General features: G+C 44.8%; 1 protein-coding gene across 6 annotated transcripts; it reads left to right on the top strand.

Annotated features, from left to right (window-relative positions):
* The first annotated feature begins 738 nt into the window (after window positions 1–738).
* On the top strand, window positions 739–26,071 carry PER3 (period circadian regulator 3). Of its 6 annotated transcripts, XM_048518491.1 has the most exons (24): window positions 739–863; window positions 1,992–2,125; window positions 4,675–5,021; window positions 7,363–7,508; window positions 8,854–8,966; window positions 9,904–10,105; window positions 10,743–10,791; window positions 11,157–11,293; window positions 12,005–12,083; window positions 13,344–13,450; window positions 14,733–14,889; window positions 15,777–15,882; window positions 16,053–16,181; window positions 16,820–16,934; window positions 17,170–17,302; window positions 17,964–18,088; window positions 18,643–18,846; window positions 19,176–19,424; window positions 19,973–20,218; window positions 20,384–20,670; window positions 21,018–21,207; window positions 22,416–22,521; window positions 23,540–23,690; window positions 24,213–24,394. In XM_048518491.1, the coding sequence occupies exons 3-24, from the start codon at window positions 4,771–4,773 to the stop codon at window positions 24,333–24,335; spliced, it is 3,405 nt and encodes a 1,134-aa protein (XP_048374448.1). In that variant the 5' UTR covers window positions 739–863; window positions 1,992–2,125; window positions 4,675–4,770; the 3' UTR covers window positions 24,336–24,394. The 6 variants fall into 6 exon arrangements, with proteins under 6 accessions (XP_048374448.1, XP_048374447.1, XP_048374446.1 ...); XM_048518490.1 differs by lacking the exon at window positions 24,213–24,394 and adding an exon at window positions 24,407–26,071 and having other exon boundaries at window positions 19,973–20,670; XM_048518489.1 differs by having other exon boundaries at window positions 16,820–16,919; window positions 19,973–20,670.
* The last annotated feature ends 70 nt before the right edge of the window (window positions 26,072–26,141 follow it).

Here is a 26,141-nt window from a genome sequence, read left to right as displayed (position 1 = left end):
AGGGTAAAATTACACTGGTTGTGGTGGGTTTTCCGGGCTGTGTGGCCGTGGTCTGGTGGATTTTGTTCCTAACGTTTCGCCTGCATCTGTGGCTGGCATCTTCAGAGGTGTATCACAGAGAAAAGTCTGTTTCTCACTGTGTCTAAGTGAGAAGGGAAAGTTTAGTGTGGTATATTGTCCGTGTCCCAGGGTGGGGAACCAATCATTAAGTGTTTGGGTGGAACTTGCTATGCAAAGGTGTGGTTGAGTGCATTGTATTGCGGGTGGGGTTATCAGTCCATTTTTTAAGTACTGGGAGCCAGTAAAATTACAGTCAACTGATACAAGCAACTGGGAGGACGGACAGAATTCACTCCAAGACCGATCCTTGTGGAGGGAGCGGCTGCTGAGGGGGATTGAGAACTATCTGAGGGGGGCGAGGCGGCGGTTGGCTTCATTTTGACAGACGGACGCTGACCTCAGCGTTCGAGGCGAGCCAAAACCTCCCTATATGTATATGTTTGATGTATGTTTATGTATAGGTTTTCATAGTAGACGTTCTATACTACATTAGGGAGAAAGGCGGGGCCTAATCGCGCACGCGCAGGACACTAACAACAAGCCCACTTCAACCGAAACGGCACAGCTGTCCAACCGTCTTCCACAGCCCCGCCCCTCGCGCCTAGCCGACCAATCGGCGCTTTCCCGACCGCTCGTGAGCCAATGACCGCGTGGGGGCGGACCTCGTGTCACGTTGCGCGGATGTGTGAGGAGCTGAGGCCGCCACGGGCGAACCGGGGCCGGCGGCGCTTTTCCCGTTTTGGGGAGGCAGCCTCGTATGTGCGCGAAGGTCCAAGGAAGCTGCGTTGTTGGCGGGCGGAGATGTAAGTCTTCAGGGCTAGGCTCTTGGGGGAGGCGGGAGGTCGCGGCTGTGTCGGTGACGTGGGTGGGTTTGTGTTCGGAAACTCTTGCGAGACCGCAGGATTCGAATCCAAGCCCAACAAGATCCAAGCTTTCTCGAGTTCACGCTCCCTTTAGCTTTGACGAAGGGAGATTGGACTCTCGAAAACATACACCCTGGAAACCTTGCTGATCTTTAAAGTTCTTCTAGGTTCCGAAGTTGCCCTTCTGCCACAAACCAACACGGCTACCCTCACCCCCACCCCACCCCGATACCATGCGAGGGGTAATCTGAGCAAACAGGATATGCTCCATTTCCTCTATGGTGACTTGGGAGTGAGTTGTCTCACTTCTGTCATACTATGTAAAATTTAGGACACAGCGGGGCACTTTCGCACATTACACTTCCTGTCCACTTCCAGTGCGCTTTAGTGATGCTTTCCAAGTGGATTTTTGCCATTTCACACAGAAGAATCCAGCTAGGAAGTGCCTCAGAGTGTATGTATGGTATTGTATTATTTGATTTGTATACCACCCTCCCCCCAAGGGCTCAGGTGTGAAAGTGTCCATATCCTCACCTACTACTTCTTACTCTCTCCAAGTCCTTCCTGAAATCCAGGCGAATCTTCTTCTCCCCAACCCTGCCCCCACATGTCCAGCATATCTATCTCTTCCCCTACCCCATATCCTTTCCCAGCCCTCCTTGTTAAAGAGGGTGTTCAACACTTTAGCATAACCGCCTTTCATAGGTCAATATGTAATTTCTCGTTTTCTACAAAGCTGTTTGGCAGTGGGTTGGTTTTGCTTCAGTCTTGGCTTTTTCTCCAGCTGCTTAGTACTACAGTTGGGGCCACTGGGGATGGAAAACTCTTAATCTTATTGATTTCTTCCTCCTTTTGGGGGAAGAAGGCGTATAAAATAACGTCTTAAGATCTCACCATAGATTGTTATTGTTACTGTTATTTGTGCTAATACAATGTTGGGTTCTAGGGTTGGGTGTACCCTGGAGTTGAATATTCTCACTTAATGCTTAGCTTCTAAATGAGTTCTGTTTTCCGCACTGTAACAGACTATTTCCTGAGACAAAGAGTAGTCATTTAGGTTATTATCAGTGTTCTTTAGGTGCTTCGCCATGACATGCGCATCAAATAGTGGAGTAATTTTTATGCCAGTCTTCACTGTTGCTGGGGAGTTCCAATTATTTGGCCATACATAATTCAGAAGAGCTGTTGGAGTTACCCTTCAGGTCAGTTCCCAAAGCTTACTAATGTACAAAACTTACCTTGACCTCACTGGAGGAGATAAAATAAACAATGTGACGCCAGTCCTGTTTTTCAGGATGCTTGCTATAAATAGGTAGCTTGGAAGTGTACGGCAGGGCTTCTTTGACTTTCAGAGGAATTGATTTAGCATATGCTGGATTAATTTCCGTGGCCCTTAATGTGAGAATTCTTATTGGGGCACTTGTGGAAGATACTTTTTTTTAACTGGAGCTAAACTTTTTTTTTCCTGTTGTGTGGATGTGGGATAAGGCATCTTAGTGGATAACCAGAAGGAAGGTTCATGTGAGGGGGCATTTTAATTTCCATCTGTATTTCACCCAGTATTTGAGCTGGCTACTGCACTGAAAAGTTGGTTTAATTTGAGGGCAGCCCACATAGTGTGGGCCAGCTTACAGAGTCATTCGGAATTTTTCCCCATACATCTCCATGTGAGTTTTGTAGGTGGCCCACTTTTTTTCAAACCACCCCCATTGGAGGCAGGAGTTGAGGTACCTGCATTTATGTCATGATGTGTTTATACTGGAGTACTTATTAACACAGCTTCACATACTATCAAAGTGATTGCAAGGGAAACAACTCAGACAAGACCTTACTTTAAGTGCTTCCTTTAAAAAATTGTTTCTATTATACTGTCAGTGGATTCACTTTGCCCTTTGTCCTACTCAGAAGCTTATAGAAAATTAAAAGGTCAACTATTGGATAGAAAGTTCTCTACTCTAATCACCGCAGCCAAGAAAACATGCTCCCCCCTGTATTTTTCTCTCCCATTTGAACAGGGCCACTTGGCACACTACCTGTATTGCTTAATAAACCCTGCTCAAAGGAGAGCCATAATGCTCACCAGGTTTAATGTTACGCCTTCTGCCTTGTTACATGGCAGATTTAACAAGCAAGAAAAGGCTAATAGATTGTGCCCGTGTAATGATGGCTCAGTTGAATCTCTGGCCCACCAATTACTACACTGTTTCAGATTCAAGGAAATCAGATCCAAGTATGTGAATCTTACTCCTTTACATTTACCCGATCTCCCTGATTTATTTAGATTACACTACTTGCTGGACAATCCTGATCCTTCTCTCTGTAGGACAGTGGCAGACTTTCTTCTGGAAATTACTAAATGCCAGTAGATTTCCTTCCACTTAACATTTATTTCCTGTACTGTATATGTTTTTAAATCAGCTTTTTTTACTATTGTTATACTGTTGTCTATTCCCATAAAGGCTTGCTGATGGAAAAAAGTGCTTCCTTTACTGAGGAATCACAGTGGTGGATTGATTGTAAGGGGCAGATTTAAACACCGGTTGCACAGGTGTCTTCTTTGTTTCTACTGCTCTGACAGTACACAGCTCAACTGCCTAGTCCTCTGACTGTTGTGGGTTTTCCAGACTGCGTGGCCATGGGCTAGGAAATCCACAACAGCCAGTTGATTTCGGCTGTGAAAACTTTCAACGATATATTGTCTGGCCTTTTGTTTTAATGCCAGCTGATAACTCTAAGGCAGTATTGTTGGTCAATTAATCCTGTCTAAATATTGCCTTTTGACTGTACGTCTGCACCCAGAAAAATCACAGTTGCCAGTGTAGCTTAGCCTGATCAATAAAAAGTTAACCTCAAGGAAAAGTTCTGTGCGACTTGAAAGCTTCTTTCACTCCCCAAAATGTGATAATGTAGAGCTATTACTTGACCATTTTGCTTCTCTCATTGTAGCTTAGTTAGCTTCAGGTTGGTGTTGCAAACATCCACAACCTTGTGCAGTTCAGAACACTGTGTTTCTTTGACTGTACTGGTGCAATGTTTGGGTTTGGCAGAATGGCAATGAGCCAAGGAGTGGAATTTCAGGTTGTGAGTTAATGACGGAACGCGCTTTAGACAGTTACATAACCATGGGTGGAGTTGGGGGGAAGTGGGAAATTGAGGACAGGAGCATTTGTAAGAAAGACTATTGATGTAGTTTACATTGTATGATAGGCTACACCAAGGGTGTCCAACTCTGGTGCCCCAGATGTTCACAGACTACTCTTGCATGATAGCATCCTTGCTTTTGTTCTGAACGTGAGGGGCTTTTGGGGACTCGCTTAGATCCTTGTGTCCAGATCAGGTAGCTGATTGTGTACAAGAAAATGCTAACATGAAATTCACCAGATAGTCTTTTGACTAACTTGTTGCGGTCATGGGAATGGCAAGGATTTAATATCGATTCCTAAGAATGTTCAGATTGGCGTGGTGGGTAGTACTAGTTCTGCAGTGGGTAATGCTGCTCTCTTAGCCACAATGTTCCTTGTTGCTTGCATATGTTTGTTTGCTTGGACTGAAACAGTTACCATAATGCGCAGAGAAGGAATGTGAGTCAGAGGAGCCTTGAAGAAGAGCGCATGGAACAAAAAACAATATAAACCTGGAAGTAGCTCATGTTCAGATACAAAACATGCAGTAATTCTTTGAACTGTGCCCGTTGATGGGTATGTTAAAAGTGGAATCAAAGGGATTGATTGCTTCTGTTGGATTCTTGTAGCTTTCAGCCTAATCTAGGGAAAGAGTGACCTGAATTTGAAAATGGACCAGGCAGTGACGTTCATGAACTGTGTCCTGTAGTCGCTTGCTGCTCACCATGAATGTGAACCTGCTCCGCAATGACTTCTTGGACCACCAGCCTGTAACCGAAGCTGGCAAACAGCAAGCTGATGGTTTGGAGGATCGGGATGACACCCAGCGAAAAGATGCAGACGTATTTTGTGGCAGCTCTGGAAATGACTTTAATGGGTTGGCATTCACCAAGGCCAGTTCTCACGGCCTTGAATCTCACAGCCGCTCAGTCAGAAGTGCCAGTGTTCAACGCAAATCCCACAGCAGGAATAAAAGGTAAGTCTTCAACTTGCTGAAGCCGTTGGTTGTGTTATTCTTGAAATGGGGCTTGAACTGCAACCAAGAAATGAAACCAGAGATCATTTGGAGCCACACTTGAGCCTCAGGGGCCTTGTAGATGTAGATCTTTGGAATGTACGCTAAGTAAAGTCAGAGATCACCTGGAGGGGAGAGTGTGAAGGAGGGCTGAGATCCGCAGGCTGTTGGAACCATTTTTCCCCCCCAGCTGTAAACATTGAATTCCCCATGACAGATTATCTTTGCTGATCCGTGTTGGAGTTCTGGTGACAAATTTCTTCTCAGTAAACCTTCATCCCATCCTGATTGGTGAAAAAACAGAAATCAGGAAGAGCTGCTAACTTTGTTTTAAGAAGATTCCCTCTGGGCGATTTTAGGGGGGCGCTGGAGATGCTGACTTGGATCCAGATTAATGTTCCTATAGAAGTGAGGATTTCTGTCTGGACGGTGACTTTTCTGTCTACCACACATCCCAAAATGCCCCTCAAAATCCTTTGGAGTGCACTTTAGGCTGTGCAAGTCAGGGATCACACTCCAGTGGTCTGAGGGAATCCATGTCTTCAGGAATCCTTATATCAGCAGGAATACTGCTCTGCATCCAAACCGCTGTATTATATTTCTAAATACCAGATTTGTACTGATCCTAATCTGAGCCAATCCATCTGCAAATATTCCCAAAGGGCAAGCACGAGATACTGCTTCCCATTGTTCTCTATTATATTATTATGGAACCACACTGATCTTATCTGTTAAGAGCCTAGATGCTTGAAACCACTGCATTCACATTGTGCCTTATGAAATTTGACGTTTGTTTAAAGACATCGTAAAACTATAGTGACCATAGAAACACAGAGTTGGAAGGAGCAATACAGGCCATTTCGTTCAACCCCCTGCTCAAAGCTGCATCAGCCTAAAGCGGTGGTGGCGAACCTATGGCACGGGTGCCAGAGGTGGCACTCAGAGCTTTCTCTGTGGGCACGCGCAGAGTCCCCCCCCCCCACACACACACATACACATCTAGGCTGGCCTGGGCGCGATTATTAGCATTAAACCTAAGACCTAGTTTTGGTGAAGCAGTGTAGGTAACTCTGTAAAGCACTGTTAAACTCCACTGATTTTCATGCAAAGAACTAAAGCGCGATCCTTTACCTGGGAGTAAGCTCGGTTGCTGGCAATGGGGCTTGCTTCTGAGTAAACCCTCCTAGGGTCGTGTTTCACCCATTGGAAGAGTTGCACAGTTGCTTCAAAGCAAAGCCACTGACTACCACCAAGCTTACTCCCGAGTAACGCACACCTTCGAAACTAAAACCTCAGCATTCAGGTTAAATTGCCGGGTTGGCACTTTGCGATAAATAAGTGGGTTTGGGGTTGCAATTTGGGCACTCGGTCTCGAAAAGGTTCGCCATCACTGGCCTAGAGCATCCCTGGCAAGTGTTTGTCCAGCCACTGTTTAAAGACTGCCAGTGAGGGGGGAGCTCACCATCTCCTTAGGCAGCTGATTCCATAGTTTCACAACTCTTACTGTAATTTTTCTCCTTTTATCTAGTTGGAACCTTCCTCTCCGTAATTTATACCCAGTATTGTGAGTCCGATCCTCTGCTGCCAAAGGAGTAGCTCCCTGCCCACCTCTAAGTGACAGTCCTTCAAATATTTAAGGAGTTGAAACATGACGTTACGGACAACAAATAAACAAAATCTAAGCAGCGTATAGATGACATCATTCTATACAAAAATAGAGCAAATAACTTTTACAGTCCTTCCAGGAAGTAGTTCCTGTTCTCACCAGGGAGACTGTTCTAAAGACTTGAGGCTATCTCAGCCAATGTGTCCTTATTACATTTAGCAATTGTAATTTGCATAATATGGAACAACGTCCGATCCTTAAGCAGCCAGAGGGTGGACTTTAAGGGTAAACACTAACACTTTCAGTTGAGTTCAACAGATGTTCTTTAAAGAAGGGAGAATTTAACCTTTTTTTAGCACCCAGTGCAAGAAATATGGTGAAATTCAAGTTGTTTATGTATAATGGGGTTGTTGCATTCCCTCTTGAGCTGAAGTAAGAGGAACAATGCAACAAACAAATAGCATGGCATGCACTAGCCATGCACAGAGACCGCTTTTCATTGCTCCCTACTATGCTGAAAGTATTCCATAGCCTGACCACTGCTGCAAGTACAACATAGCATAGATCCTTCTAGGAACACAGTTGCTACCGCTTTGCAGGCCAGCGCTCTGAGCATGCCCCTGTCCAAAACAGATGTCTTGCAGGAATGGCTGTTTCTAATGCTATTGACTTTTTAATTGTTGGTTTCACTTGCAGTGAGCAACGGAATCGGAACCAAAGTCATGAGGAGCTTACAATGATGATCCGGGAAATGAAGCGGCACCTGCCGAGGGAGAGTTGCACCAAAACCAGCACCCTTAATGCTCTCAATTACGCTTTGAAGTGTGTCCAGCAGGTCCAAAGTAAGTGGGTAGAGTCAGTTAATCAGGGTTCATCTCAGTATAGTGTGGCAGAGAAGTAGAAAGCAGGAGAAGACAGCGTAGATCACTGGTGGCGAACCTATGGCACGGGTGCCAGAGGTGGCACTCAGAGTCCTCTCTGTGGGCACGCACAAACAGAGTGCCCCCCCCCCACACACACACACATCTAGGCTGGCCTGTGCCACTGGGCTCAATTATTAGCATTAAACCTAAGACCTAGTTTTGGGGAAGCAGTGTAGGTAACCCTGTTAAGCACTGTTAAACCCCACTGATTTTCAACTGAAGAACTAAAGCGCAATCCTGGGAGTAAGCTCGGTTGCTGGCAATGGGGCTTGCTTCTGAGTAAACCCTCCTAGGGTCATGATTCACCCATTGGAAGAGTTGCACGGTTGCTTCAAAGCAAAGCCACCGACTACCACCAAGCATACTTCTGAGTAATGCATGCCTCGGAGCCAACTGTTTTTTCTAAAGTAAAACCTCAGTATTCAGGTTAAATTGCGTGTTGGCACGTTGCGATGAATAAGTGGGCTTTGGGTTGCAATTTGGGCACTCGGTCTCGAAAAGGTTCGCCATCACTGGCGTAGATAGAAGTGGGCTTACTAGGACACAGATGCACATTGTGTTGGAGTAGCATGACAGGTTGTGTGAGTCATCTGGACTTTGGTTCCTTTTTGTTCTCTGAAAGGAATCTTGAATAATGTTCAGATCTGAGAAACGTTAGCTGTGTTTTTTATTACGGCTGAGAGCGATGCATTATATTTTGGAAAAGTTTGGGATTTAAAGTTTGTGCAACACAAACAAATCTTTTTCAGAATGCTTTTTACTCTGTTGATTTGTTGTTGCTTTCTGCCATCGAGTCACATCTGACTTGCGGCGATCCCTGGTGGGGTTTTCAAAGCAAGAGATGTTGCCATTGCCTGCCTCTGCCTCACAAGCCTGGTATTCTTTGGAAGTCCTCCAACCAAATACTTTCCAGGGTCAACCCTGCTTAACTTCTGAGATCTGATAAGAATCACGCTAGCCAGGAACTATCCAGGTCAGGTTTTTTGACCTGCATGACCAGATAAATATGTTCCGTGGGTAGGAGCCCAGGCTTGTATATTCACTGAGTTGGGATGGGAGGTGGGGGTTGAGGGTCATCGGGGAGCACTCCATCCTTTCTCTTTTCACAAGATTTAATATGTGGAAAATTTAGTGGAAAACTTTGTTCTGCCTGTCGCTTGTTCTTTGAGTTTTCTTTTATGTTCAAGTTTGGAGAACTGACACCAGCTATGTCCAGCCTTGTTGTATCAAGTCTTCTTGGTTCCCTTGTTTTTCCAATTGGCAGACAGCAAGGCTGTTCGGTTTGGGGGGGACCGTGGATCATATCAGACTGATGCCAGTGTGTACAGCATTGGGGAGTTGGCAGCCGTTACATCTGAGCACACTCCAAAAAACACAGTAAGCATTCCCTACTTTTTGTCTGCTGTAGTTGTTCCATTAATTGTTTTTCCGAATACCGACTGAAGGTCATACAGTAGCTCTATTCTCACTGGATAAAACTTAATTTAGCTGCTAGGGAGGACTTGCTAAACAAATGTAAATAGTGTCTCTTTTCTATTTACCCGAGCCTGAGGGTAACAAATACAAGGCAATGGTTGATCTCCAACCCAAGACAATAGAGTGCTGTAATATTGCTTTGCAGCAGTCTGAGGGGTGGCAAAATTTGGATAGCTTTTGAAAAATATTACCTTTCCCTTCTGTGTCTGCTAAGAGTTGCCGGAGGCAGGGCTTCATATAGATTCTCCATAGGATGTGGTGCCACGTTGAAAGGCGTCATCCTAGCCAGCTGTGGCTTCCTAGTGGTTTATTTACTTAGCTAATAAACTTTTATTCTGCCTTTTATGTTTCAAATCTCCCTCAATGTGAAACTCAGCGGTGGTTTCTTGGTGCTGGAGTTCTTCACTCTCAGTTCAGACTAATTATGCAGGTAGCATAAGGTGGGGAAGGACGAGTGTTGGATTTCCCATTTCCAGCATTCTAACCAAACATTGTTGAGTTGTTAATTGGCTTACTTCATAATGGTGCTGTGTATTTACATCCCTCTCAACAGACAGCTGCATAAAATCGTTTACTAAAAAGAAAATGCAAAAACTGACTCAACTGGTGAAGGTCTGAATATATAACATATTGTGGTTCCAAAGCCCAGGATTCCTGAGAACTCAGAATTAGGAATTCTTTGCATAGCCTTTCCTGCACTGTTTAACATGTATAATGAAACTTATACAGAACAGTTCTGGATACAGAACTTTTGTGACTTAACCAGGCACTTAGGACTTCTATGGTATTTGTCCTGTTCTTTGCAGTACATTTAACTGAAACCCTGTCTGTGTTCCAGGACACCTTTGTGGCTGTCTTCTCCTTGCTGTCAGGGAAGATGATGCATGTCTCTGAGCAAGCAGCCTCCATTCTGAATTGTAAGAAGAAGCTCTTGGAGTCTTCTCGCTTTGCTGAATTGCTGGCACCTCAGGATATAAGCATCTTCTACACTCATACCAATCCTTCTCTCCTGCCACTTTGGAACACAAAAGCCCAAACAGGTGACTTGATGAACATAGGAAAAACTTGCTTTCAAATTAAGGGGATTTAAAAATATTTTTAGAAATCAGTAAATTAAAAGTAAGGTGTACAAAAGGAAAGCTTGACCAGTTTTACCCACAGGCTTTTTAAAAATGTGGGCTATGCAATTCCCCAGTTGGTTTTGTGTCTGCACAGACACTTGTGAAATTGTGAGAGTGGATTGAAAGTGCATTATTCTGCATGTGCAGAAGGGGCCTTGGAGAGGCAGAAGGTGTGTCAACCTCGGCTTCTCTATATTTTGCAGAATTGATTTTAAAGTATTCAGAATGTGACTGTTCCTGGAAAAGATAGATTATGAGCTATTCCTGCACTATAGAACATTGTATCTTGGGGAAATCTTGGTATATGTCATTTGCAGTGTATCTGTGCCTAATTGAACTTACAAAGGCAGCTGGATTATAAATTGGAAAGGCTCTCAGAATGTGTCACCCAGGGTCTGTCCTCCTATCATTTAAACTGGGTGTTTCTTGGAAAGCAAATTCAATTTTCATAGTAGATGTTGGGGAGGGACATTATTCTGTTATCAAGCTGGACACTGTGAGGGGAGGAAGATCATTAATCATTAAGCTTTATCATCACTTATTCTTTTTTTTATAGCATCTGTTTATGAATATGCTCAAGTGAAGTCCTTTTTCTGCAGAATCAGGTGAGTTTGATGAAGGTTTAGTACACCAGGTTGTTGCAACAAGTTATTTTCACCATGTTTTGTCCATTTTAGGGTGAGTTTTTTCAGAATGCCATTTTTTTAGAGATAATAGGGTACAAATGTTTCCAAAAGGTATTCAGGTCCTCAGCTAGTCTTTGGAACCAGCATTTTCCTGGATTTCAGTATAATAGTTTTTTGAGTACCAGGAATGATAGAAATGAGAGAAGGAATGGAGCAGCAAAACTGACCAATAAAACGTTATTCAAACAAGGAGATTAAGTGTGTCCAAAGACTAACAAGTCAGTGTCTGGAGAAGATTCTAAATAGTTTCCAGGAACTTATGAATCAGTATATTTATGTTGCAGAGTGGGTAAAGACCAAGGGAAGCTCTACTGGCCATTCCGGATCACCCCTTACCTGGTTAATGTCTGTTATCAGAACCAGCGTGAACCAGAGCCCTGCTGCCTCGCTGTTGCTGAAAAAAATCACTCTGGATATGAAGGCAAGTCTTTGAGAACCCTGCTGCGAAAGAGGGCCAGTAGGGATCCCAGCAGTGCATCTCATCATGGTTTTTAATGTGTTTTAACTAATTATTCCTTGTGATTTTTATCCCCCCGTTCCCCGGAAATTGGGACTCGGGCTGATTAACAGCATAATTACAAAACATAAATAAAAATACAAATATTCTATAGAACGATTTAATACTCTGGCATTCTGATCAGAGAAGCTGATAGTAAGCTCAGTAAGATTGCTTCAGCCTGGAGGAATAATCTTCAGCCCCATCAAAGAGCCAGGTGCCCAGCTGTGCCTGGCCACCGCCCCAAAGAGGTTTCCCAGTGGTGTGGGGAGACTTGAAAAGTGAAAAAGCCTTCCTGCCACCAAGAAGTCTCCATGAGGCTCAATAGACTTCACACAAATGTTTTGCCTGTGTGTGTGCAGCTTTGTGTAACATTTCTTTTCATTCCCTCCTGAAGTAGTAGCTAATTAAGGAGGATAAAATACCATGAAGCATTTCAGATTTTCTAGCCAGGATGCAAAGAATCTGAAGAGCCACTGAAATTCAGGAGTACCAAAATGCAAATTTAGTAATACGGCATGTGTATGAGCCATTTTAAAAAAGAAATCAGCTGTTATATGTTTAGCATGGCTCTAATCTCAGTCCCTGTTGACTTATGTTTTGTATTCCAAATATTGTTTTTTTCTTTATGGTCAGCTCCTCGAATACCATTGGAGAAAAGGATCTTCACCACTGCTCACACCCCAGATTGTGCATTTCTAGAGATTGATGACAGGTCATTATTTTGCCTTGCTCTCATGTGTGAAAGAGAATGATATAACTGGTGCAAAGGAAAATCTCCTTAGGAGATTCCTGCTGGAGACTCATGCAATATGTATCATGTTGATAGCAACCAAGAGCCTTTCCTGGCTGATTTTAGGTTGAATTATAGGATTTAAACAACCATAGATCACAGCTGGGAGAACTGGACAGGGAGAACTGGAAACTCCACTTCCAAAACAATTTGCTTGGGTTGTCATTTAGCGAAACTCATTGCGTAACATGCGACAGGCAAGAAATAATAGGTGTACCAAAAAGTAATGTGATGAATCAGGCTACACAGCAGTTCCTTTGCGAAAAGCAAAGCAAGTCAGATGCTTGTCTAAAATCTGCTTCTGTAGTATAGCAACAGAAACTGTGATTTAAAAAAAATGAAATTCTGTATATATACTCTGTGAGATTCGCGTTAAGGTAGGGAGGTACTCCTAAGACTCTCAATTCAAAATGGAGCTGATCTAACTATTCTTGTTCTACATAATCGCTTCAACTTAGCAGACATTTCCCTGTTCTTCAGTCTATGTTCGTGTTAACTGAGTCAACACATTCTATACCATTGGACCTTGTCATTTGCTTCTGGGTAGGTGGCACATGTGTCATTTTCTGACAATAATAGAACTGCAAAATTGGGGACAGCAATTTATACCAATTATTTGAAGTACCTTAAATTGTGTTTTACCAGATTGCCATTGTTGATACTTTCAAGTTTCCTATAGTATTTTAATAATTTCAAGTGAACTGTTGTAGCAATAGGAGGAGACCAACTTCTAGCCTCAGAAATGCAGCAGAAGTGAGGTTTGTTTGTTGGTATATAGACATCATTTTTAGTTAGAAAAATTAAGTGGCTGAAATGAAAAAAGCTGAAGATAATTTCTTTAACTGAAAAGTGATGCCCACCTATCAACAAAGCCCCTCTGTGACCATTCCCAGCTGAAACAAAACCTAAGGATACCTAGCTGCATTTCCCCAGTCACCTCTTGGAACTCTGATTTTTTCTTTCTCTTTGGCTATTACCTCAGTGGCAGCAACTAAGAATGTAGCTGAAGCTGGGTCCTGGCCCAGTGAGGTGAAGCTCGGCCACCAGTTGAATTTCGTCATGTTGTTGTGCTTGATAGAAGTGCAAACCATTTTGCTCTCACGGCAAGAAGGGGTTGCTTGAAAGTGTAGCATTCAGTGTTGTTCCATCTGGTAACAAGCATACATCGGTTTTGCTTTTCAGAGCTGTTCCTCTGTTGGGATACCTGCCCCAGGATTTGATTGGAACATCCATCTTGAAGCACCTTCATCCTGAAGATCGTCCTTTGATGGTCGCAATTCATCGCAAAGGTGAGCTGGAGCTACTGGCACTCTTTTATCTGAAAGCTTGCTGCCCAGGTACATTCCACCATGGCTGCAGGAAAGAGACAAAGCCTTGGAGCTTGCTGCCCAGGTACATTCCACCGTGGCTGCAGGAAAGAGACAAAGCCTTGGAAAAGGCAAGGTTGTATAGGATTTCCTATCCAGTCTCTACAGTGCAAGAGGACACTTGTGGAATCTCCTTGAAGAGACAGCCGGACACAGAATGGCACAAATTCTTTTTTCTTCTCTGCTTTAGACCCATGGAATTAGTTAACAGAGCAATCTGACAGGGATGACCTGAAGTGCTGAACACCCACGGATCTAATTTTTCTCCCCACCACTAATACACCTGTATCTGTGGAGATACGTGTTGGTAAAGCAGCTTCCTCAGCCGTGGTCAGCATAACCATTTCTCTTGGTCCTACTCATTTTTTTCTTCCCTTCTGGGTTTTATTCTGATTTCTTCTTTATTTTTCATAGGGGCTTTTATAAAAGGAGTAGGATTGTAGTTTTGATTCTGCAAAATTTTGATAGTTCTTTCCTCCTTTGTATTGCTTATTTCATTGATTATATTTTTTAGTCCATTGTTTCCTAATGTAGTAATCCCCTTCTACTGGACTGTTGAATGGATTATACTGGTCTTTGTTGCATTGTTTTCTAATTCTGCAATCTATTGTCAGTCTTAATTTGAAAAGGAATAAATAATCATGTTCATGAGGTTGGGTCCCAAAACTGGACAGGCATTTCTCATAGACAGGAGAGCCAGTGTGATGTAGTTGTTAGTGTTGGACTGGGATCTTGGAGACCCAGATTCCAATCCCATGGAACTCTGCCATGGAAGTTTGCTGGGTGACCTTGAACCTGTCACTTACATTCATCCTAACCTACTTCACAGGGTTATTGTGTAGATCATAAAATGGAGGAGAAAAGAAAGGTGCAAGTCGCTTGGATTCCCATTAGGAAGGAAGGTGGAATACAAATATGGTAAATAAGGAGAAATGTCTAGCAGATTGTGCTGCCTGTGGAATGGGGAGTTAACCCTCACTTACCTGCTCAGGATGATAGAACTTTGCAGCAAGTCTTAGTTTTCCATGTAAGTGACATATTTTTTTCCTCTTGGTATGCTTCAGAGGGGTGCAACAGAATTATCCTGTCAGTTCAGCCTTAGCACACTCTTCCTTCCACCTGTGTGTTTCAAAAAGGCAGTCATTTCTTTTGATCTCAGCATTTACGGTGCAGTCCTGTTTTCTTGTCTCCAATTTCCATGCAGTTCTGAAGTTTGCAGGTCAGCCTCCCTTCGAACACTCGCCCATCAGATTTTGTACTCAGAACGGGGACTACGTCATCCTGGACACCAGCTGGTCCAGCTTCGTGAATCCATGGAGCCGGAAGGTTGCATTCATCATTGGACGACACAAAGTCAGAACGTAAGCTTAAGGAAGCCACCGCATTTTGCTTTTCTAAAGTTTTGCTCCCTGATGTGATCCTGAGCCAGAAGAGGACTGGATTGGACCTGGCATCAACTTCTGCCTCAATCTTAGGATTACCCCATTTCCCAGGGCAACTAACTGGCACATATTGTCCTCCATCAGTAAAACTGCTTACCTTTCTGAGCTGTTCTTTGCTCAGGAGACCAGGAGACATTCCATCATCGTTGGAAAAGCTTTTCTTTTCCAAGTGCAGCTTCTTGGGGCAGCTTTGTCTGACAAAAAGAGACTTTGACAGGAGATAACCAATATTCTGTTTACCCAGGTGCCCATATTTATCTAGTGTCTACATGTCTTCTGCTGTGACTGAAAATCAGTTCTCCTGGCTGTTTTTTATGGTAGCAGTAGGCACAAATTGAATATACAAGTTGGCTTTTGGGAGGACATTTCCAATAGGGGTTCTAATCTGAACGGTCCTTGGTTATTCTTCTTCCATACCTCTCATATCCCAAGCAGGCTATATAAGCATTCCCCATTCTCCAGCTTCTCTCTCATTCAGGATCCAGTTCTTATGCTGAGAAGCTCCTTATATGAAGAGGCTTTTGTTTGTTAAAGTGTTACCTGGGGGCAGGGAGACACAAACACTCATGTTGCTTTCAAAACCGGCCAATAAGACCGGTTTCTTATTTCTAAAGAGTAACATTTCCTTGGGTTACGCCAGCGTCATGCAGTCTGACTTTGTTCAGTTGACAGAGTTCAAGTTAAAGTTAAGAGTAACAGAGTTCAGCATTGCTTCCTGATCTCATGTAGTAAATACCATTCCTTTAACAGCCCACTCTATAATCTTGTTACACAGACCTTTCTTTATCCGGCTTTGTGTTTTTCAGGAGCCCTCTAAATGAAGATGTCTTTGCCCCAAGAAGCAGGGAGCGGAATGGTGTTGACAAAGAGATCAGGGAATTGCAAGGACAGATCTACAGGCTGCTTCTGCAGGTAAGGGGGAAAAGCATCTAGCAGGTAATTCTTCCTTCAACCTGAAGCATGTAACTGTAAGGTGCATCAAACTTTCTACATGTTTAGCCCTAATGTCACTAACAAGAATGTGGGATTCATCCTGTGCTTTTCACAGTAGAGCACTGAAAAACTGCCTTGTTTTTCTGCAGCCGGTTCATAACAATGGGTCAAGTGGTTATGGAAGCCTTGTTAGCAACGGGTCTTATGAACATTACATCAGCGTAGCGTCTTCCAGTGATTCCAGTTGGAACTGTGCGGAGGAAATACAGAAGGAACCGGTAAGTTCTTGTGTATATTACTTGCCGGAGTCAGTAGACAAACAGTAACTAAAAACAAACAAACAGCCCTGGCTTTGTGTTAGTGTGGAATGCAGAACTCTGCACATCGCACGTGAACGACACAGGAAGATGAAGCATAAGGCTTGAATTTTGAATGGTTAGATCAGACTGTCCTTTCGGATTTTTAAAACTTGTCCGAAGCAGTAAAGCAGAAGTCGACAAAAGAACTGCAGATGCCTGTTCAGTTTTTGTGCAATGGCTTCTTTTGCTGAACATGAGCACTCTACGCAAAATGGAGAGATGTTACAATTGCAGGATGTCCTGTAGATGTTGCATTTCAAAACTCTTGCTTTTGCTGGACATTAAAATTGTATATTTCCCTCACACACATCTGCAGGTGTTCCACCACTGAGCCATAGACTGCCACCCCAGTGTGGCTTTCCAAACCTCTTCCCTCTTTGTTACGTTGCAAAGAGTGAAACAGAGAATGCCTTCATGGACTGCCACAGCTTGCTCAACGTCTAGGCTCTAATGCGGGATAGTTAGGTGCATCGTAATACATCGTATCACAGTTTCAGCGTGTGCTTGGGTTCCCTCCCTGTGACATTCCTAGTTTTTGAATCTTCTGCCCCCCACAGAAGGCTTTTGTGGACATCAACAGACTAAAGAACGTCGGTCAACAGTTGTACATTGAGTCACACAGTAAGCATCTGAAGGAGAGAGGAAGATCTTCAGATGGTGAGCTGCTAAGAGGTGAACTTTAAGACCACAGAGCTGTGTGTGGAGGAATGAGATCCTTTGTATCAAACTATGTGTAGAAGTCCAGGGTCTTCACAAAAAATAATTAAGCAGTTCCAAAACACAGTTAGGATATTAGAATCATGAGAATGAAACCTGAAGTTGTGAATGGTGCATCTGTCTAATGATCCTTTTCTTCTTTCAACTACGTCTTTTTATAATGGCTCCCATTCACTCCTGCTCTTTCTAGGTAAGCAGCACACAACCCCTGGTTTGAGCAGTGTCAGCACTGGAGACGCACCTGTTGCACACTGTGATGATTCAAGCGAAGCGCATTGTACTCTGTCCTATCAGCAAATTAACTACATGGATGGCATTATCAGGTAACAAAATGCAGTGAAAACATTTCCGTGCCTGTTGTTTAGCCAGGATAGATGGAAGGAAAGCGTTAACATTTCAGAAGCTTTTGACTTCCCCAGTGGTTAATGAGGTGGTTCTCATCGACACGTTTTTAAACAACAGCGATCAGTCGTCTTGTGGAGAGAGAAAGAAGAGGGGAAATTCATGCCTTTCAGCTTCTTTAGCGAAGTCTCAAAATGTGCTTTGGTTTTCTAGTGAAATTTGAACATGGAAGGCCCACTTCCCTATCAACGTCAACTTTTTCCTGTCCCCGCCAGTGTAAAATTGTGTGCCGGGAAAAAAATGTGTGTGTGGTAGGGGGAGATACCGGCAACATTTCAACATTACTTCTGAAACTCGGAAGTGATGTCAGCAATGCTCTAGGAATCTTCCCAATCTCTCTGGGTTCTGGCTAGAAGCTTCAACAACCATTTTGTGGCTGACAACCTCCTGTGGCATCGATTTTGTGGCAGCCATATTCTCGGTGCACCCATCACACTACATCAGAACTCCAAAGATGCCTGAGAAATGAAGTAGTCTTCCTATGTAGCTTTGCCCTGTAGTGTATATTTCCTCAGTGGTTCAAATGGTATCTGCCCCTGAATGATAAAAGCAAGATCACAACTGTGATCTGTTAATCAACAGGTACCTGGAGAGTTGGAGCGTTCCCGCCCTGAAAAGGAAGTCCGAGTCCACAAACATTTCCTCTTCATCTTCAGAGGATGACAAACTGGTTCAGCTAATCCAGAAAGAAGCACAGGCCTTGGAAGGTAACAGGAAACGCAGCAGCGTTTTTACAGAAATACTCGGTTTCCAGTGGTGAGCGACATCGCTGATCCATGCCTTCAATGTACCCTGGTGTTTCATATGGATTTGTAAACCTTTTTTGTGGCAACAAGCCACAGCTGACTTATGGCGAGCTGTGCTGGGGTTTTCAAGGCAAGAGACATTCACAGGTGGTCTGCCGTTGCCTGCCTCCACATCACGACCCTGGAATTCCTTGGAGGTCTCCGATCCAAATAATTGCCCAGATCAGGGCTGTGCGTCTGGCTCAAGGCCACCCAGCAAGTTTCCATAGCATGAGTGGAGATTTGAACTTGGGTTTCCCACATCCTAGTCTGACACCTGCGCCACCACATCATGCTGATTCTCTTTAAAACGTTAGAGCCTTTTTTCCCCCAGATTTTTTGGCAGTGAAAGTTGGTCGGTGGGCTTGTCTTGAGCAACAAAGATCCTTGTTGTGTTTCTGTCTTCATGTCGGTCCCACGGCAGCCTTAAACCATTTGTTCTGCCCCCTTGCTGAGGTTTACTCTGTTGCTATTAGATACCCCCGGATTGTCCTCCATTGCTTCCCAGCCATCAGTAACGCCCGTGCCAGAAGGGGCCACAGAGCCACCGGAATCAGCAGCTGTGGCAAGTCCTCCCATGACAGGCCTGGCTCTGCCTACCAAGGCCTTGAGCGTGGTGTCCATTACCAGCCAGTGCAGCTACAGCAGTACTCTTGTGCATGTTCCACACCCGGAGTCTGGTAGGTTGGCATTTGCAAATTGTGTGTGTGTGTGTGTGTGTACTGTGAAGTTACGATTGATTCATGGCAACTCCTTGGGGTTTTCAAGGCAAGAGACATTTGGAGGTAGTTGGCCATTGCCTGCCTCCAAGTGGGCTGAGAGAGTTCTGAGAGAACTGTGGATGTCTCAAGGCCTAGTTGGTCCCACTGCATTCAGGAAGTAAAGGAACTGGTACAGTTGAATGCCTGATTCTGATGCTGTTAGTCTGACTGCCTTGAGTTGCCTTGTTGCTGACGACGAACAAGATCCCGAGGCACCTTGGTTGAGGTGTCTTCCTTTCTTCCTGCAGAAGTGGCTGCCACAGAAGAGGCCGCTTTGCAGAATGAGCAAACGGAGCTTCCCCCTCCCAGTGCTCCGGCTGCAGCCCCAGAGGAGATCAGACTGGTCGGGCTGACGAAGAAAGTCTTGTCGGCCCACACTCAGAAGGAGGAGCAGAACTACATGGATCAGTTCCGCCAGAAGGTGCTCTTGCCCCACTACAGGTCTTACTTCCAGCAAGGACAGGTTGGCAGCAACTGCACCGGTTCACATAATCAAGGTAGGAACAAATCACCCCATGGGTGAAGGAGGCAGGGCTGGGGCAGGTCAGCTCTTCTTGGGAAAGCTGCAAGCTGTTTGAAACTGGTTAAAGCAGGGGTGTCCAACTCTGGTGCCTGTCCTGTCAATAGGATTCTAATACTTGAAGCCACTGTAGACTGAACCTTTTTACAACACTGCAATAGACTCTGTCATGTCAGGATTTGTGGCCCATTTTGTTATTGTTGGACTGTCCACCTGTTTGATACTGAGGAGTATTTTCTTTCCATAATTTGTACCCCCAAGGAACAGCTAAGCTTTGATAAACTGTCTCTAAGAAATGTAGGAAGAAACTGTTATCTTGCCTGGAGTCCACCAAAAGAATAGGCCAGGGAGAGTGTTAAGGCTTGTTGGGTGAAAGGAGGGACAGTTTTAAGAGAGCAGTGTATTGTTGTTGCCTCTCTAACATCGCTGGGCTTACCTTGATACTATAGGGCATTGTATCCTGAGCAGCAGCCGTTGGGACTCTATCTTCTCTTTACTTTATCTGCATTGTTTTGTCCGCTTTAGGAGACTTCGCTTCCAAAAAGACCAGCCCAGAAAACTGCAAAAGGAATAAACAGGGAACATTCAAACACCCCAAACTGCCAGAATCTTCAAGTAAAAACTGCTCTTATAAAAGTGGAAACTGTGGGGAAAGAACTGCTGCTCAGAAGCCATCCTGTGCTCTTTCGGAGGGATCATGGCCTGGTCCTTCCAGTGTGATCCACCATGCCGATCCTTACTTCATGCCTGGTTTTCCCTTGGCCACTTCAGGTGGGGACCACACCTGGCCTTCAGGAGGGGCCGTCCCATTTGTCCCATCGCTTGTACCCACACAGCCCGTCCTAGCGTTTCCCACTCCATGTATGGCCGGTTTCACAACTGTGCTACTTCACAACTTTCCAGTGCTCACTCCACTCCCTCAACCTTCCTTCCAAGCTCAGGAAACCTCACCTTCTAGGCCGTACAACTCGGTGATGCCCCCATGCTCCCCTCCCACAATGCCCTCAGCTGCAGCACCTGATCCATTGGAGCCCATTTCGCCACCTGCCATGTTTTCATCTGCTGAGGAAGAGCAGCAGGAGCCTGGTGACGAGCAGCCCCAGCTATTCAGTAACTCACGGAGCAGCTCCCCACTGCAGCTGGACCTGCTTCAAGAAGAGATGCCCAAACCATTGGAGCTGCCCTGCGTAGTGCCAGCCAAGATACACGTGGAGACCAAACGTGTAAGTCCCAATTCTTGCTTTACAGAGACCAGAGGAATGCAGACTATTGTGGCTTCGGTGCCTTGCCCAGTGGAGCACGTTGCTGCTTCTGTGGCTGTGTGGCGTCTTCTGGTGCTGCACAGGGACACCAGGGATGCTTGCTAAGGATTTAAAGTGTACTGTTCATATTGGGCTTGGCTTGGCTTTGTGGCTGGAATCTCTTCAGGTTCAGAGCCATTCGCCCCCTCATCCCAGTTGATGGGAAGGGCTAAGTCTTGTGCTCTGCTGCCCATTTAAAGCAGAACAGCCTGCGTTTGAATCGAGACGTGACTTGTGTGGTTGGATCTGTTGTCCCATTTCCCTTGCAGGATCAGGATGGGGAGGACAGTGGCAATGACGGCCACTCGGGTTCCAGCGAACTGTATGACCTCTTGCTGCATGGGGATTCTCACTCAGGAACAGAGTCGGCAGCTTCAGGCAGCGGGTCTGCAGAATCCAGCTCCTTAGCGTTTGGCTCCAGCGGCTCTAGCTCCAACGGAACATCTGCTGGTGGCGCAGGTAGGGCAGCCTTGCTAGAGGGGCTCGATGTTACCCTGCTGCTTAGATGTGGAGGCCATGAAAGGGCATGCGAATTGTGAGCTGGGTGGCTCTGTTTGTTGCAGAAGTTTGTTAGTGGATGCTTTCTATAGGCACAAGCCTGCTGATACCTTCAGTACTGTGTTTTGACATGGTGGCCGCCTGCTTCTTTGAATACTGTAGGCTACCAGTGACTGGCCTAGGTTACACAAGACAATACAAGGAATACTTACAGGCTGTACTGGAGAATCTTTCTTGTCTGTCCTTCTGCAGCCCACTTCTTGGCTTGGCACACTACAAGTAAAACCAGCCCAAGGTACATGTAGGTTGCAGGAGCGTCACCTCATTGCCACAGCATATTGTATCCTGCTCTGGACTTGTCCGGCAGAACATACGGCTCCCGTTGATGTAGTAGCGCCCTTGAGCTGTGTACAGTTCACCATGAATCCCAATGGCCTTTTGGCCTTTCCCCCCATCTCTCCCCATAGCAGGAACAACCCACAAGTCCATCCATTCAATGTACAGAGCTTTGTTTGGATACCAAAATCACTCTGATATTCCATTGTGGAAAGGACCTTGTATCAATATCTTATCAGAGAAGCAGTGGGAAGAAAGCTCCAGAAATCGATACACAAAAACTTTCTATAATGTATGATTAGCTTTGGGGGGTGGGGGGTATATAGCAGGGAGCAGAGTAACCCTTAGGATGATAGAAGCTTGTGCTTTGATTTTCTTGCAATGAACAGGCCAGAGGGACTAACCAACAGAGGCATGTAATTGTTCTCCGTGCTTCTGTTCTGGCTTTTGCGGAAACATTTTTTTTTTAAGTTTGGAGAGGACAGCAGCATTGATCTGCATTAGAAGATCTATATTAGCGTCTTGGAGAACCTTAAGCCCCTTCCGCACATGCAGGATAATGCACTTTCAATCCACTTTCACAATGGTTTGAAAGTGGATTTTGCTATTCCGCACAGCTGCAAAGTGGATTGAAAGTGCATTATTTTGCTTGCGCAGAAGGGGCCTAAGAGACTATCAGGATTTTATAAGCTTTCAGGAGTTAAACTTCTGACAAAGGCAGCTTTGACTCTCAAAAACTTCTACCCTGATAGCTTATTGTCCTCTAAGACCTTCCTAGACTCTAACCTATCTTTCTTTTTTTTAATCCACCTTACCCGTATGGATGTCTCTAGCAGGCAGTAGAAACAGCAGTAAATATTTTGCCAGCAACGATTCCTCGGAAGTCTCCAAAAGAGGGAAGAAAAACCAAGAGGAGGGAGAATCTTGTCAGCCAGCCAGGTTGGTGTGGATGATAAGTTGTTTGCCTGAGCCAGACGTGATGACTTACCAAGTAACAAAGTGTGAGAAGGAATGCATTTTTGTTTTGTTTGTCACCAGAACTTGGCAGATCCAGAGATCTGATTCCTTTAAGAAAGTAGGGTGGTTGTTAACACTCAAAGGAGGCTCGTTTACAGCTGATGCGGGGGCTGAAGAGAGAAGAATCGTTCCTTAGTTTGGGATTGAAATTGACTTTTAAAGGAGGGCTTTTGGCAGCTTTTACAGAAATCGGTCAAAGGCTTATGATTGAAGAACAGGTGCCAAATTCTCAGAAAGATCTTCCATTCTCCTTTTTTTATTTAGGAAGCACACTGGTATAATTTTCCCAAGGCTTGCTGAATATGATACTGTGTCGCTTTGCATGTGTTTGGAAAATTCAGAACTTTTAATAAAAAGGACTTGGCAAATTGACTGCTGGAATGCTGGAGGGGCTGCGTAGGGCTTCCCTTCCCTCAGTCTCTCCAGGAAACCAAGTTTCATGCCAAAACTAGATTGCTTACTGGGTAGCAAATGGATGAATATGGAAAACTGAACATCTTTGCTTTTTTAGTGAAAGGAATTGCCAAGTCTTGGTGGTTGGTGTCAGAACAGCAGTACTTCTGTGTGCTGCCATGTGTGACTAGCCCTAATGCTTGCACTGGTCTTATCTTGAGATGGGGATGAGGTCCCCAAAATATATCTGTGCTATTGCCAGGGAAGTCTGGGACTAACTAAAGCTCCAACACCCCTTTTTTCCTTTGAAGAAACGCCACCTTAAGGGGCAGGCGATTTGCAGCGGAGCGGCGGGTAATTATGCACATTTCCACGTAACATTAGCCTGAGATTTTGCATTTCCAGGAAAGAAGAAAGACACTGACACACTTTTATCTGACTGGCTCTTGGTGGGGATCCTAGCTTGGGTTCTTGCAAAATGTCTTGCAGGAAGTGATGAGGTTAAAATTTCAGCTGCGCTTCATGTCTCTGCCTTTGTCATGGGCAGGATTAAAGAGGAGGTGCTGAAAGGGGACCTGGAGAAACTGGCTGCCATGACGAAGCAGCAGCCCCACTTCACCCAGGGGCAGAAGGAGGAGCTAGCCGAGGTACACCCTTGGATTCTCACCCAGACTATCCCGCAAGAAATAAACACGCAAGTAAGGGCACCTGCATTCTTATACCGTCCTTTTTAGCTCACTGGGACTGTGTCGTTTGCCTGTTTCTATCGGTATGGAAATTCCAGAATCTAAACTGAATCTTTTAAAGTCTAACCTTTTGAAGATCTGGCATTAGTTGTAATTTTGGCACTCATTACAGTTACATTTGTTTTAAAATATAGTTCCCTTGCCATGGGATAAGGTGGATAGAAGTGGCGTAGTGGTTAAGAGCAGGTGCATTCTAATCTGGAGGAACCAGGTTTAATTCCCCACTCTGCCGCATGAGCTGTTGAGGCTTATCTGGGGAACTCAGATTAGCCTGTGCACTCCCATACACGCCAGCTGGGTGACCGTGGGCTAGTCACAGTTCTTCTGAGCTCTCTCAGCCCCACCTACCTCACAGGGTGTTTGTTGTGAGGGGGGAAGGGTAAGGAGTTTGTAAGCCCCTTTGAGTCTCCTACAGGAGAAAAAGGGGGGATATAAATCCAAACTCTTCTTCTCTTCTTCTTCTTCTACGTGCAGCTTTTTATCTTTGAAGAGAATGGTGTGCCAGATGGCTTCCCAATGGCTCTACCTTTCTATCAAGGGAAACCTGGACTTTTGGAGATCTGGCAGGATGCTGATAGAAACAGAAGGATGACCTAGACAGATCTACAGTCCAGTCCTGCAGGGCTCTTCTGAGGCTCTTGAATGTTAGTGACTTTTTTCCTCCTTAGGGATGCGTCACCTGCAACAACAGGAATGCCAACTGCAAGGTTGCAGCACCTGATGATGAAGGCACCTGAAAGGAAGGTTGCAAAGAATACCTCTATTACAGTATGCCCCATTGCTGGCAGTGACCTTGGCCTTTTGATGCTGGATACCCCACAGAATTTCCCTTCACGGTGGTAACAGATGGATTCCAAAGTCATTTTTTAAAAAGTTGAAACTGTTGTAAATAGTATTTGATTACATGTTCAGAATGGTGCAGTGAGGCACTTGCTTATAATTTACTAGCATTGCCAAAGCTCACATCAGCTTCTGTAGCATTGCCAAGAGCCCCTCTTCCCATCTGCCCCAAGCTAGCGTTTGCCCTAAACGGAAACATTCTTGGTGCCAGTAGAGTGATTGTCTGTCAGGGTGAGAACTCGCTTGCTTGCTCGCATTCCTCTGATCTCTAAATGTGCTTTAACCCACACTTCTGTTCTGTATCCAGAGTGAAACTCGCCAGCCTTCTGGTTCTCAGCTTTGGAGCGTGTTTGTGCCTGGATTGATGCGATGGGCTCCCTAATTGGTTGGGCTGTTCTGTATTTAAGTCGGAGCAGAGAATAAGTGGTATTGATTATCCTACTGCTATAGCACTGACCTGACTTTCTGTGTCTAGGGAGGAAAAAAAATAGGGTGTTTTCCCCCTACTGTGCTGAATTCTTACCTGGAAGAGTTCCTAAGCTGTGTACAGACAGCCTGATACTTGCATCATATAGAATAAAGCAGTGCAGCGCTAAGCGGATTGGTAACTCTCTGTGGGGCTGGTTGGCGATCGCCGTTCTTTGCCCCAACATTACTTCTGAACCTTAGAATTAATTATAGCTAAAGAAAAGTGCTGACAAGGACCTATCTGATGGAGGGTCTTCATGGGGAATAGGAGGGCCCTGTTGCATCTGTGACTCTGACAGTGACGGAATCTGTTCCTTTTCAACAGAACAGACCTTATGATAGGAGGCTGCTAAGTGGGGCTATCTGTTGCATATGTTTCTTGCTCGAGGTGATCCTTTGCAACTGGCTTGAGCTGCATGCCTTCTTTTTCCCTCAGTTGATAATCTTGGCTTTGCAAAGATAACGCTACTTGTGCCATCGCGTGCCGCACTGGTGTGTTTCTTGCTCCCTGTGGGAGCGTCAGGGAATTGGAAAGGTGGCGCAAATGGCTCTGCAGAGAGTCAGAGAGGCAATTACTGTGAAGGGCAGCAGTGGGCAGCACAGGCAGATATGACCCTTGGGGAAGTAATTCACTACCAATTCACATTCCTTTCAGTGGAGTGTGCAAAGGTGGATGGTGCCTAGTAGATCAGTAGAAGTAGCGGGGGCTGGGATTTAATGCTTTAGGGCTGGCCTTGGATTGGCATGCATATAACTTGATATTCAAATAGGGCCATCTGATACTGAATCTACCACCAAGGGCAGGTAGTGATGGTTCATAAGGAAGAGAAGGGCACTTTGCCTATAATAGGGTAATTTTTTCCCCATTGTTTTGCAGCAGGAATGTTCTTTCAAATTAAATATTTTCATTTTAATTTACAAGCTGGCTTGTACATACATTTGTATGACGTATTTTAATGTGTATTTTAAAAGTTGTCTCAATCTGGTTTTGTTTTCTCTTTTTAATAAAAACAGGGGGGAAATGACATTTATGGACTATATTGTTAGACTGCTGGGCACTACTGAAGGAAAGGCGATAGTTTCTCAGTCTCCTTA

This window comes from Sphaerodactylus townsendi, linkage group LG16 (assembly GCF_021028975.2).
Source record: "Sphaerodactylus townsendi isolate TG3544 linkage group LG16, MPM_Stown_v2.3, whole genome shotgun sequence".
Lineage (NCBI taxonomy): Eukaryota > Metazoa > Chordata > Lepidosauria > Squamata > Sphaerodactylidae > Sphaerodactylus > Sphaerodactylus townsendi.
Note: the sequence above shows the minus strand (reverse complement) of the source record. Positions and strands in the feature narration are given on the sequence as shown.